The sequence below is a fragment of the Acomys minous genome (assembly GCF_964271855.1).
Source record: "Acomys minous genome assembly, chromosome: 13".
NCBI classification, from domain to species: domain Eukaryota; kingdom Metazoa; phylum Chordata; class Mammalia; order Rodentia; family Muridae; genus Acomys; species Acomys minous.
Window position 1 is genome coordinate 18,875,933 of NC_140495.1, and position 13,984 is coordinate 18,889,916.

The 13,984-nt window shown below is 41.5% G+C and overlaps 1 protein-coding gene across 2 annotated transcripts in view; it reads left to right on the top strand.

The window, feature by feature from the left end:
- The window catches only part of DNAJC13 (DnaJ heat shock protein family (Hsp40) member C13), a 103,279-nt gene that overhangs the window by 61,714 nt on the left and 27,581 nt on the right, over window positions 1-13,984 (top strand). For both annotated transcript variants that reach the window (XR_014773444.1, XM_084751883.1), the window contains exons 30-40: window positions 529-683; window positions 1,364-1,409; window positions 3,906-4,060; window positions 5,131-5,332; window positions 6,536-6,651; window positions 7,524-7,602; window positions 8,496-8,631; window positions 10,641-10,825; window positions 11,266-11,340; window positions 12,301-12,420; window positions 13,132-13,311. Coding sequence is in view for 1 of the 2 variants with exons in the window: in XM_084751883.1 (XP_084608009.1) it covers window positions 529-683; window positions 1,364-1,409; window positions 3,906-4,060; window positions 5,131-5,332; window positions 6,536-6,651; window positions 7,524-7,602; window positions 8,496-8,631; window positions 10,641-10,825; window positions 11,266-11,340; window positions 12,301-12,420; window positions 13,132-13,311 (1,449 nt within the window). In the remaining variant the exon portion in view is untranslated. The remainder of the gene's footprint in view (window positions 1-528; window positions 684-1,363; window positions 1,410-3,905; window positions 4,061-5,130; window positions 5,333-6,535; window positions 6,652-7,523; window positions 7,603-8,495; window positions 8,632-10,640; window positions 10,826-11,265; window positions 11,341-12,300; window positions 12,421-13,131; window positions 13,312-13,984) is intronic.

The following is a 13,984-nucleotide window of genomic DNA, read 5'->3' on the forward strand; positions in this document are numbered from 1 at the left end:
TACCTAAATAAATGTCTATATAGCATGTGTGTTCCTGGTACCTTTGGAGGCCAGAAGAGGGTTTCAGGATTGGAGTTACACCTGGTTTTGAGCTGCGTTGTAGGTGCTGGGAACCAAGCCCAGGTCCCCTGCAAGAGCAGTTGGTGCTCTCACCTGCCAAAACCATCTCTAGTTCTATATTCTAAACTGAGCTGTTAATCCAAGTATACTGGGGAAGGATGTATATCCAGGAACCTGAATGTGTGATATCTTCAGACTTATGTATGTGTGTGCACACTTGTGTATGCATGTGCATTAGAGGGTCTCTCAAGCAGCGTTACCTGTAACAGCATAACAAAACTGGCTTCAGACACATTTTGGTCTTCATCTGATCCTATTTTGATGAGTTCTTAACAGTGCTTTACTATCTGCATTAAATATAGAATGAACCTTTTTAAAGTTGATTTTCAGTCTGGTACATCCCATGGATGTAAGAAATGATAACCTTAGCATAACTCACTAAACAAGACATTTTATTTGCTTTTTCAGCTACTGCTGACCTTTGACCCTATCCTTGTTGAGAAGGTCGCTATCTTATTACATCACATTATGCAAGATAATCCACAGTTACCTCGACTCTATCTCAGTGGCGTGTTCTTCTTTATCATGATGTATACAGGTTCCAACGTGCTTCCTGTTGCTCGGTAAGAACATTAAGAAACTGTCTTAAATAACCTCAGTTATATGTGGGCACACTTAATAGGAACTCTTACAGCATTGCTTTTTCATTATAATAGTTATCTAATTAAATGTCTAAAAATTTGGAAAGTAGAAGAAAAGGTGCGAAATTACTCAGAATTGTGCCAGTTTACCAGAAGTAGTATTTGGATTTTATTTTATTATATGTATGCATATATTTAAATAAGTGCATTTGTTATGCATGCAGTTTTATATTTTGCTGTCTAAAATGAATATTTTTTATATTACTATGTAGCCTTAAGATGATCCTATTTCAAGTCTTTATAGCACATTTTAGGTCTTTCCTGTCCACCCCCCCCCCTTTTTTTTTTTGCCCACTGAGACAGGGTTTCTCTGTGTAGCCTTGGCTGTTCCTAGACTCACTTTACAGACCAGGCTCACCTCGAACTTAGTGATCTGCCTGCCTCTGCCTCCCTGAGTGCTGGGATTTCAGGTGTGCACCACTGCGCCCAGCTTCAGGTCTTCCCTTAATCAGAAATTAATTTGAGTACAGATTTATGAGTTTTCCTTTTAACTCTATTTTTAACCTTTTTAAAATTTCCTAATGATCTAGTCTTTAGAAATGTAAGGTCACTAAAACCTAATAAGTTTCTCCATCTGAAAAACACTTTATTTTCCTTTCTAGGTTTTTGAAATACACACATACCAAACAGGCTTTCAAGTCTGAGGAGGTAAGCACATTAACAGACCCCTGAGCACAGGCACCGAGTGTGCTGTCTCAGCTCCCAGATGGCTTAGGTGTGTGTGGTTCCCACCGTAAGTGCTTGAGGACAGGTAGCATCTGCTAGTTCATTCACATCCTTTGCAGTATCTGCGCACAGAAGGCTAATAAGCAGATATTTAAAATGAAAATGAAGTATGCTTACATTGAAGCCACAACTATGAGTAAGAGTTAAATTAGTGGTTTTTATAAAGATTTTATTGTGTACTGAAATCGCTTAAGATTCATTAATGCTTGAGGCTTCCTTTTGTTCAGATCCCAAGGCAGAAGTGATGGGAGGCTTCCTTTTTGAAGCCAGGCTGTTTCATGTGCTAGCAGAGTGCTCTTGCACTTGCATTCAGAAAACTGAAAGCCAAAAGAAGACGACTCTCTTTAAGAGGCCCATCAACCTGAAATTTTATTACCTATAATTATATTTTACAGATAGACTTTATTGTCAAAAAGTTACTGGCATGTGTTGGCTTGGCTTATGTTAGAGCATTTAATTTTTAGATTTTACCCAGAACAAACCACTGTTTGAGACACTGGAGAGTGTTGTACCACTTTGACATTAGAAACTATAGACAGTAATGAAGGCTCCATAGAGTAGCCACTGAAACCCCAAGAGTGACAGAACTTGCCTGGTGCTGTTAAACTGAAACAGCATTTTATGGGCTTTTGTAAGCAAAAAATAGCAATACTTAATGTATTTGGACATCCTTTCTCCTTTATTTCTGTGCATCAATATGTAGGTAATATCTTAACACCTGGGCGTGGGATTGTGTGTGTACCTGTGTATGTGCTCTCCTGTACACCTGTGTAGAGGCCAGAGATCAACCTGACATGTCTGTCTAGCCACCTTGGTTTTTGAGATAAGGTCTCTCACTGAACCTGAAGACTGATGTCTGCCTGGGCTGGCTCATCAGTGAGCTTCAGCATCTGCCTCTCCGTGGGTCATCTCTCTATTCCCCAGTGCCGGGTTACAGCTCATGCTGCCCTCCTGGCTTTGATGTGGGTTCTGGGGATCTCAAGTCAGGTCTTGATGCTTGTCCAGGAAGCACATTACCCTCGGAGATGTCTCCTCAGACCCTCAACACTTTTGTTTTAGAAATTATTTCCCTAAATATCTTTATTAATTACAGCAATATTCTTTGTGTAAGAATTACCAAGTAATAGAACTTTAGACAACAGAAGAAAGGATTTTCACCCAGTAATTTAACAATTAAAATTTATCACTATTGTTGCCAAAATGTGAACGTTCTTGCTTTTGAATTTGTTTCTGCACCAAGTGGTAAATGCTTGTTTGCAGCCCATCTCTGCTCTCTACTGGAGAAGGAAAGCATGTTACTAGGTGGAAGGAAGAGAGGCTTTTATGCTCATTGGGACCAGATTTCCATCCTAAGAGAAATGAATTTTAAAATATAGCATATTAAATTGTGAGCCAGATTTGGACTTCTCGATCCAGATAGTTATAATTACTTTAAGTGAAATTCTTCCTCTTAAATTCTATGCACAATTTAGAGAGCATCTTCTTAAGACTGGATTTAAAGGGCTGGAGAGACGGCTCAGAGATTAAGAGCACTGGCTGCTCTTCCAGAGGTCCTGAATTCAATTCCCAGCAACCACATGGTGGCTCACAACCATCTATAATGTGATCTGATGCCCTCTTCTAGCCTGCAGGCAGAGCACTGTATACATAATAAATAAATAAATCTTAAAAAAAAAAAAAAGAATGAAAGAAAGAAAGAAAAGAAAAGAAAGACTGGATTACAGGGCTAGTGAGATGAGATGGCTTAGCAGGTAAGGTGCCTGGAGCTCTGAGTTGGGTCTCCAGCACCCACATGGTGAAAGGTAAGAGCCTACTTCTACAAGTTGTTCTCTGACCTCCACAGCATGCCCTGGCATGTGCGCATACACACACACACACACACACACACACACACACACACACACACACACACACACACACTTTTGAAAGGAGCTGGACTTACTAGATTTTGAGTGCAGCAGGTACAAGGTAGATGGTAAGTGTCTTTATGGCTCTTCCTTGTTGTCCGTCATTGTTCCTCATGGTCTAAGGTTGGCTGGTCATCCTCAGTACTGTGTGGTGCTGCACGTAATCCCTGCGAAGGTTAAGGCTACTGTAAAACTGCTGGCCTTTGCCTCTAATTTCACTGTGTTTCTCCAACTCCCTAGAGCATAGAAGTGATTTGTTCCCGTCGTGCTGTCTGTCTGTCTGTCTGTTTGTTTTGACACAAGGGCTCTCTCTGGCCCTTGCTGCCTGGCCTTGAACTCACAGAGATCCACCTTCCTCTACCCTGGGAGTGCTGGGATTAAAGGTGTGCCCCACCACGCTTGGTCTTGCTGTCTTTTCTTGAAATGCTCTAATTATTCATTTATCACATATTTTAAAGGTAATTTCATTGTTTCTAACTACATTTTTCCTATTTTTTTGTTGCTTTTTAAGACTAAAGGACAAGATATTTTTCAGAGAAGCATACTTGGACATATCCTACCTGAAGCAATGGTTTGCTACCTAGAAAACTATGAACCCGAGAAGTTTTCTGAGATTTTCCTCGGTGAATTTGACACTCCAGAAGCAATCTGGAGCAGCGAGATGAGGTGAGTGACTCCTGCTTGTGCTGATGCTTGGTGTTTGCTGCTCATCACCTGGCTTGCTTTCTATCGCAAAAAGAGTTCTTCCTAGCTCCATATGTTCCAATTCAGCTGATAGGTTTTGACAAGGCCTGAGCCTCTATTCTGATAGGAATTACTATTAACAGAGTTTTGGATAAGAGTGTGGCCTGTTAACCACTAATGACAGTACAAGTCAAGACACAACTTTTGGATTCTTGAAAATAGATCTGTACTCTACAAATTTTGCCTACATACATAGACTAAATCAAACTAGAGATGCCCCCAAGAATTTTGGTGAGGATTTCCTAACCAGCAGGTTTTGACAGTACAAGGAAAAGCCTAAGAAAGCACAGAAAAAGGCAAGGCCCACAAACACATGGTAGTGTATAGTGACCACCTCACCTGTCCATGGGAGGCTTGGCTGCTCATAAGTGCAAGGTGATGGCTGCCTCTGAAGCCTTCATCTCTCTTAGTACCTGACATTTGATCTTTGAGTCACTCAGTTCTCAGGGCAACTTTACATTCTCCATGCCACCTATTTATTATGATTGACTTTCTAGGCCAGGTTGACTTTTAGGGTTGTTTAATGCTGGCCACCTTTTTTAATGGTGATGTTTTGTGTGTCAGTCTTATTTTTATTGGAGAAATATCTAGGAATATAAATAAATTAGAAATTGTTTTTGTAATATTTTCCTTTTTAAATTGTTTGAGTTCCTCTGAGAGATTTTTCTTACCAGATTGAGTTCTGCTTAGCTTAAGGCTAGATAAATAATACCGTGTAGTAAGTAAGCATCTTTGGGGGCAGTAGCAAGCCTTAGTCCCTAGCTGTCTGCTGCCTGATACACATGCAGACACCACCTGACTTTGTAGTGGCTGCGCTGTAGGAGGGACAACTATGTATGCCCTGAACGATTAAGTACCCTTGAATAACCTTTAATTCCGCTTTATAACAAAGTAGCTCTAAAGATTGTGTAACTTCTTGCACGATGACCTGTGTTTCTCTTTAAGTAAAATAATCCTTCAGAGTGCCTGAATGGACACTTCTGTGATTGTAGGCGCCTCATGATAGAGAAGATCGCTGCCCATCTTGCTGACTTCACGCCTCGCTTGCAGAGTAACACGAGAGCACTTTATCAGTACTGTCCCATCCCGGTTATCAATTATCCACAGCTAGAAAATGAACTGTTTTGTAATATTTATTACCTCAAACAACTTTGTGATACACTCCGGTTTCCAGATTGGCCAATTAAAGACCCAGTAAGTTCAATTTGTTCCTTCTTAAACTGTAAAAATAATTTCTGAACACTTATTTTTTCCTCCTGTGATGAAGAGGATTGTGGCTTCTTTAGGTAGTCCTGGTGCTGCATCTCTGTGGTCTCCACTGCTTGGGAGGGTCAGGCTGGAAGATTGCCTGAACCAACGTTTGTGGCAAGCCTAAACAACAGTGAGACTGTCTCAGAGACAGATGGACAGACAGACCAAATCCCTCACTCTCTCTTAAGCAACATGTACTGAGTAGTTCAGTAATGCATTTGGATAGATTTTGAACTCTGGAAGGTATTTACGATTTTACAGGTTTTATCTTTTATGACCTAGACAAGTTTCACTCCCAGGTTGGTACCCATCTCTATGGGAGAGAGACTGAACTCACAGGTATTCAGTATCTGAGGCCGCTTGAGGTTAACTAATGCAGGGTCTGTGTACAGTCAGAGTGTTGACAGATACCCCCCCCCCCCCCGATAGAAACATGAACTGCTGTCTGTAAAGGAGTATTCACAGAGCACATAAACACAACCCCCAGTACGTACAAGAGCACGGACCTGCCCTGTGTGCTCTCTGCCAGTCCTGGGTGGCCTTGGGATTCCTCTAACCTGGAGCCCTTGGATCTGTGAAGGGGTGGAAAGTCTGGGTGCCCATGCTGTTGCTTTTCCTTTAGCAGAACTTACCATCTAGAAGATGTCAGACGTTTGCTATTGGTGCACAAGTCACTGCTTCTGCACAGTGCTTCCCCGGCTTGTGTAAATCTGTGGGCTCCTTCAGCACATAGCTTGAAATAAGTATTAGCCATTGTCTTCCTGTCCCTGGAAGCTCAGTCAGTTCTTTGTGCCTTACATTTGTTTGAATGTCAGCATATAACTAATATGTAGGTGACCTTAAGAAAGGTTACACAGTGTGCTTGCTTCCCTAGTACAGTGTCTCTTGTACTAATTTTGAGATTTTCTGTGTTTGACAAATGTTTATTTAAAAGTTAACAGTACAGATACATTGGTAAAGAATAAAAATATATAACTTAAACAGAAGGAAGTTCTGTAACAAATAACCTGGCCTCCAACTCATACACTGTTAATTGGTTGGCCTAGAAATGGTGATTTAAATAAGTACAGCACAAATATTGGTCAAACCTAAAGTTATATTCATAATTACTTTACTGGACACAGCTTGTACTCTTCTGTCTTTAAGGTTAAGCTTCTGAAAGATTCTCTTGATGCTTGGAAGAAGGAAGTAGAAAAAAAGCCACCCATGATGTCCATAGACGATGCTTACGAAGTGCTAAATCTGCCTGCCGGCCAGGGGCTGTGAGTAATTTCAGTATTGCGGTACTAGGTGCCTGCTTTAGCTTAAGACAGTAAGCCTAAAGATGAAATTCCATTTAAACATCCATTTTAAAGTCTTTTGCCTACTTATTTGATACACAAGGCCTATGAGAATAATCTGGAACTCTGGTCACCGACTCTGATGTATTACAGATTTACTAACCAAATCACATTCTTCTATCCTTGCTGGTATCTATTGGATTTTATTACTTGGACTGTTGTAGGCAGTGCACCTAGCCTTCACCTGGCATGCGGTGCTCATGCCTGTACTTGGTTCCTGCTTCTTCCTCCAGTGTATGCTGGGCTTGGGAAAGGTCTGGTGGAAGTATGCCCAGGACACTGCATGCACATCAGGAACATTCCTGGGGAGTGTTACAGTGGCTACACGTGGTGGAGGAAAGTGGCCTAACAGGCATTTTTTAAAGTACAGAGTAAATGTCTTTGTAATGTTCTCTTAATGCTGACATAGTAACTTAAAATTGCACAGTTTGCAGTGGCATTTTAGACATTTTGACATATCGTTGGATTTTAAAGCATACTTCGTAGCTTATCAAATCCCAAATACAATTCTGTAATTTTTAAAAATAGATATTATTAAAACTATATTGTAAACAACTAAATTTTATAAGTTAAACCTAGATTAGAGAACTTTTAGCTTTTAGTTCACTTATAAAGATAACATAAGACTATAATGTTACTTAAATCTTACTTGACTTAATTGGATGTCTAATATATGATCAATTCCAAATATAGGATCAATAGTAATTTCCTGATGCATAGATGTGACCGTACTGCAACAGCATGCTAGAGGATTGTGTTTGTCCTTGTTCACAGATAGTTTTCCCTCTTTCCAGGCATGATGAAAGCAAGATTAGAAAAGCCTACTTCAGACTTGCTCAGAAGTACCATCCGGATAAGAACCCAGAAGGAAGGGTGCGTGCTGCCTCTGGGGCGGGCTTCACTCGTCTGTGCTCCAGCGGCCTCATCCTACGTACTCCACGCCAACAGGCTTCTAGCCACAGCCTGTGCTTTCTCTGTGGGCGGGCTTCTCAGGCTGCAGATAAGTCAGATAGTAGAGTGTAACACAGTACTTGGCATAGCCTCAGTATACAGTAGCCCTGGAGGTCCAGACAGCTGCTCTGGAGAATCAGCTTACCACAGAGCCTGGAACATGAGAAGACAGAACTGACTCTGCTCTCACCTCCACACATGAGGTGGTGGTGGCATCCCTGCCCCCTCCCACACAGACAAAAATGTAATAAAAATGTTTTTAAGGAGTAAAACTAACAATACTTCTTATCAATAATTTTTCTACACTGAGTCAGTCTCTGGTATATACGAGGAGTTCTAGGGTGTTTGTTTTTGTTTTGAGACAGCATCTAATATATCCCGGGCTAATCTCTAGCTTTCATATAGCCAAGAATGACCTTAAACTTGTTACTTCTGCCCTCTGGGGTTGCAAGCACCTATCACTATGCCCAGCTCACTCGGTATTAGACTTCAAGCCCAGGCATGCTAAGCAAGCACCTTACCAACTGAGCTACATCCCAGGCTTTTTAGTATATGTGTGTTCATGTACACTTAATGGGACAGTTAGATTTTTATGTAAATGTATTTCCTTACATAAATTCTTGGATACTTATTTACAGGGAAAATGTAGTTTCCTCTTACAGTATACCAGCTAGGTAGCACTTGGAATGAATTCCTTAATATGAAAGTAAAGTAATTAAAGAAATTGGGAAATTATAATAGCTAAATGCCAATTATGTCTTGTTTTAAGTTTAATTAGAAAAATTCCAATGAAAACCTAATTGTTTTCCATACAGGACATGTTTGAAAAAGTAAATAAGGCATATGAATTTTTATGTACCAAGTCAACAAAAATAGTGGATGGGCCAGATCCAGAGAATATAATTTTAATTCTGAAAACTCAGAGCATCCTTTTCAACCGCCATAAAGAAGGTAAATCCTCTGACTTGACAAATTGTGGCTTATTTTCTAGCTAACTTCACTGACTCACTTGTTCTGCAGCATATTCTAGTAGGTTTGGAATTGTTACAAAGGACCCTCGGACTTGAGTTTTTGGTTCCGGAAAGCATTATGTTGGAGATGAAGACCCTAGCAGTGCCGACCATGGGCCTTCCCATCTGCCTGTTCTGTGGGGCTGCGTGCTTACGCCATCTAGCAGCACCACCCTAGCTGACATACAAGACAGTAAATAGAGTCAAGAATCGAAGGTCACTCTGTGACTTTCAGATATAGGTGAAAGACTGCCTGCCCTGGCTCCAGCAGCCTCAGAAGGCAGCAAACAGCAAGCAGGTTTGGGTCTTAAAAAACAGAAGAAACTTGAAAAGAATGTCCATTTCACACTGTCACTCTCAGGACTTTGTGTCCTTTGGAATAGTTAGAAAAACACTGGTCTTGGTGACGTAAGTGTCATTTCGGGGTTGTCTAAATGTTTTCAGGGCCACTGTAGTAGTCCTAGCAGTTAATATCTCAGAATATCTAAGGCGGTGTTGAAATATTTAATTCTTTGTTGGGTTTAATATAGCAGATAATCTATTGGCTTAAGACAGTGTAAGATGATGCGGAGCGAAAGAAGGAAGAGTGCTCAGTGGGGACTTGAGGACAGCATGGGGATGGCTGGGGAACTTAAGACGAGAGAGAGTTTCAGCTGGCTTTTGGAAGGGACAGCTGAGAATTTAGCAATTGGATCATTGAGGTGAGCTTGATCACTACACCCTTGGACATGGCTTGAAGAGAGCATGTACTTAAAGCTTCTTAGTTATATGGCTTCCAGAACTAAGAGTGAGGTTACAAATCTGTGTCAAAACCCTTGAATCATTTATTTTGTAAACACACATACTCATACATATATGTTTACTTTGTTCTTCTTAAGTAAGCTTAAAACAGTATAATTAAGACAGGTAATTATTGATTAACTTCAAAATAAAAAAAACCCACTTTATTCTTATTTCAAGTGAAATTACAGAGATGTTTAAAAATATCATGGTTGAGGAGGCTGGAGAAATAGCTCAGTGGTTAAGAGCACTGACTGCATTTCCACAAGACCCAAGTTCAGTTCCCAGCACCCACATGATGGCACACAACCATCCGTAACTCCAGTTCCAAGGGATCCATCAGACATGCACAAATGTCCATATAGAAATGTAGACAAGACACTCATGCACATAAGAAACAAAAATATATATCATGGCTGATTATTTGCATATCCTTGCCTCATTTAATAGCTTTTAAAAAACCCCACTGACTTTAAGATTCTCATTGTAGGGGGCTGGAGAGCTGGCTCAGAGGTCAAGAGCACTGGCGGCTCTTCGGAAGATCCTCAGTTCAATTCCCAGCAACCATTTGGTGGCTCACAGCCATCTATAATGAGATCTGGTGCCCTCTTCTGGCCTGCAGGCGTACATGCAGGCAGAACACTATACATAATAATAAATAATCTTAAAAAAAAAAGATTCTCATCATATACCTATAGGTGCCACCATCTCTGGCAATGCTTATTAAAACAAAATTCGGCAAGTAGTTCATATATTTGGTATTTCTAGTAATGATTCATATTTCAGGATTTATAAATGTTTAAAACAGAGTAAAATAGGAAGAGCAGGGCGCCTGTTCTGAGAAGCTGATCACCGAGTGCCAACTTGCACTCCACACAGAATCTCGTTCTTACGCTGAATGCCAGGGTGATTGCTGGAGCACATGCTGTGTCTGGCAGCATGCAATCAGGTGAAACATTACAGAGGTCATATGGATAACAAAGCGGATACTCTGCAAAATCAATTATTTCCATGCCAAGCTCAGTTGATTCACCAGAAATATTGTAATTCACTACATGAGTTCACCAAAAAGGAAAGGTAAATTTGGAGATGTTTAATATGTGGACTGTCTGTTTTTTGAGGTGCCATACTGAGCCGTGGTGTGACCTTAACACTGTCCTGTTATTTCAGAGTTACAGCCTTATAAATATGCAGGATACCCCATGCTAATTAGGACTATAACAATGGAGACTTCAGATGACCTCCTCTTCTCAAAAGAGTCACCACTGTTGCCTGCTGCTGCAGAGCTGGCTTTCCACACAGTCAACTGCTCAGCCCTCAACGCTGAAGAGCTCAGGAGAGAGAACGGGTTAGAGGTAAGAGGGACGACCCTCAGGCTGATCTTCACACTTGTCCAGGCGCATGAGTGGCTCTTGACAATACAGAACCTCTCAGTACAAATCCATATGGTGCAGTTCTTCCTTTTCCTTTACTGCAGCAGGTAGCATAGCATCATAGTTTCTGTACTCTAGTGCCAAAATCAAAGGCAAAATGGAGCTCATTGTACAGGGCTCAGAGAGTACTGAGCTCAGAGATGGTAAAGATAATGTTGTTTATAAAGTAGTTCCTGGGAATGCTTTTAAAAAGCAGCAAACCTGAGGCCCTTTACTTACTTGCTTATGTACAAATGTCAATTGAGTAAGTGTTTTGCTAGCAAACACGTGACGTTAGAAGTTGTATGTCTTTATCCCTACTAGAAAAGGCTTTACCCTTCAAGTCAAAGTGGAGAGTTAATGGCACACTGCTTTCTTCACAGGTGTTACAGGAGGCATTTAGTCGCTGCGTAGCTGTCTTGAATCGCTCCAGTAAGCCAAATGACATGTCAGTGCAGGTAAGGCTAAGCTATACGTTAGGCACAGGGCAGGGGTCGGGGTGGGGAGTTCAGATTTCAACTGGGGTCTTCCCTAAAACACAGGCTGCTGCCTTCCACCCTCCCACTCTTATGAGCATGAGTTTCTCAGCAGAGAATGAGGCTGCAGATGAGATTGTCAGGCAGGTCATATCAAGGACACTAACTGTCCTCACTACAGTAACCTTTCTCTTTAAAAGAAAAAAAAGATGGAGCATTGTGCTGGCCCTTCAGGTTCCCGTCACGCAGCCGCCACTTTTGTCATTCTCATTTCACTCCCCTCTGCACCTCTGGTTTCCTCCTTTGTCCTCCACCCAATGTATTAACTGACTGGTGTTTGTCAAGGTTGAAGTAGCTTGATTCTGCAATAGAAAACCCTTCATGAATTCACTAGAGTATAGAGCGTGGCCTTTGGTTGGCCTTTCATTTCCTTAGGCTACAAGTCAGCTGAGGACTGGCTTTGAGTTGCAGTTGCTCTGTTGAAGTGGCTTGCCCAAAAAGAATTTATACTGTCCTCAGTGTTTAATTAATACACAAAATACCTTAACTAAGAATCCCATGAGCTTCTTTAAAATGTAAGTTGGAGGTTTTTAGGGCATTAGGTCTTCATTCTCTGTTACATCATCTTTTGTGTTTTATTGTTGTTGTTGTTGTTTTTATTGTTTTCATAGCACTTTTAACATTTTTTTTTTTAAACAAACTATTTTTTGTGCTGGTGGTGGCCCAAAAACAGGCCGTAATGTGTTTGTCTGTGGTACGCTGACCTCTGCCCTGTAAGAAACCTATGAGAAGATCTCAGTTAATTTAATCAAAATGTCCTGTTTAATATTGGAGCCTCACATACAACATTAAGCCTCGCTCTCACATCTGTCCTGATCCATCTTGTTGCGTCTTACATAAAGACTGCACCCCTGATCGCGGTGTCTCTTGTCCTGTCTGCAGGTCTGTGGACACATAAGCAGATGCTACAGTGTGGCCGCACAGTTTGAAGAGTGCCGGGAGAAGATCACAGAGATGCCGGGCATCATCAAGGACCTCTGCCGGGTGCTGTACTTTGGCAAGGTATAATGCACCTCTCCTCTCTGGGTGTAGTCACTATGGGGTTCTGTTCAAATAGCCAGTGCTTGATTTGACAGCATGTGCTTACCCAAAATTATTTCTAAGTAAACTGCTGTATCTCTGAGTATTTTTCTAAAAACGTTGCTGGAAATGATGGGTTTATTCTTGTTCTGGCCCACAAAAAAGTAAGACTAGAGTGAAGTTGCTAGAAGGAATGAGTCTGACTTAATTTCTAAACAAAAAAAAAGAAGACAGAACTAAAATCTAATAGAAGGGCAGGACTTTGTAAAACCCATTGTGTAGTCACCGCTCACTGTGAAGGCTTCCGAGATCTGAAAACATGCTGTTTCCCGGAACTGCCGAGAGAAGACATCTCTGAAGGTGCTCTGACTGACTGGGAAGAGGGACTTCAGTTGTGTTGAGTAAAGCGGTGGAAGTGTAGACCTTGGAGTGAGGTAGCTGGGTCAGAGTTCCTCAGCTGCTTCCGCTCGGTGCCTTCAGAAGGTTTAGAAGGAGCAAGGGTGCAGATGGGAAACGTAAGCCTGCTGTCGGGGTGTCACTGCATTCAGATGAAAGCTGAGAAAGCTGATTTTCGGAGTCTGCACACTGTAAGACACTTTGTACAAACAGATACCCAGCTGGGCATGCGTCCCTAGCTGGTGTCCTTGGCAGTGTTCTTCACCCTGCAAGTCAGTTCTGTGTTTCTCCTTGCAGTGTATCCCACGAGTCGCCGCCCTTGCCGTGGACTGTGTTAGTTCTTTTGCTGTGGACTTCTGGCTACAGACACATCTATTTCAGGCTGGAATTTTGTGGCATCTGCTTGGTTATCTGTTTAACTATGACTATACATTGGAAGAGAGTGGCATTCAGAAAAATGAAGAGACAAACCAGCAGGTAACATTAGCCTAAAGCCATGAAGACTTTTAGTACATCATTGGGAAGGCAAAGCTTGAACCACTCAAAGATGCTACTATATTCCAGGATAGCTGTTAACTGTCCCTGAAGCTGGCAAACCTCTGTTTGAGATGAGTTTCTTAAATATGCCCAGAGTGAGCTCAAATGCCTAACCCAACCATCCTCCTCCCCAGCTCACCAGGGCAGGGATTACAGCTATGCACTACCATGCCCAACCACTTTTGATTTTAACCACATATGCTTGAGAGATTTAAGGCAGGGGATCCTAAGGAATAGAGATCATTTGCTGTTTTCTTAGTTACTCAGAGTCAACTTCATGATTTCAGAATTATGTTTGTGCAGTTTATGTACTGGGGAAATATAATAATTCATCAGGCTGTTGGGACTAGCTCTCCCCAACACCTTTGTACTTGTCTGGTTTTTACAGTTTGTTTTCTGTTTCATGGTTCATATTTGTTGCCATTCATTGTTGATGTTCCCAGCATGTGCATCTAGCAGTCAGCTCTACCTTCCTATCTCCCCCTCTTTATCTCGCTCACAAGTGATTCTGTAAGCTAGTGCATTGAGTGCAGATGAGCATGTGGGTGCTAGGGGGTTCTGTAAATCTCGAGTGCATACGTTCTGTGGTGCTGATGCTGGTACACCTGTGCTG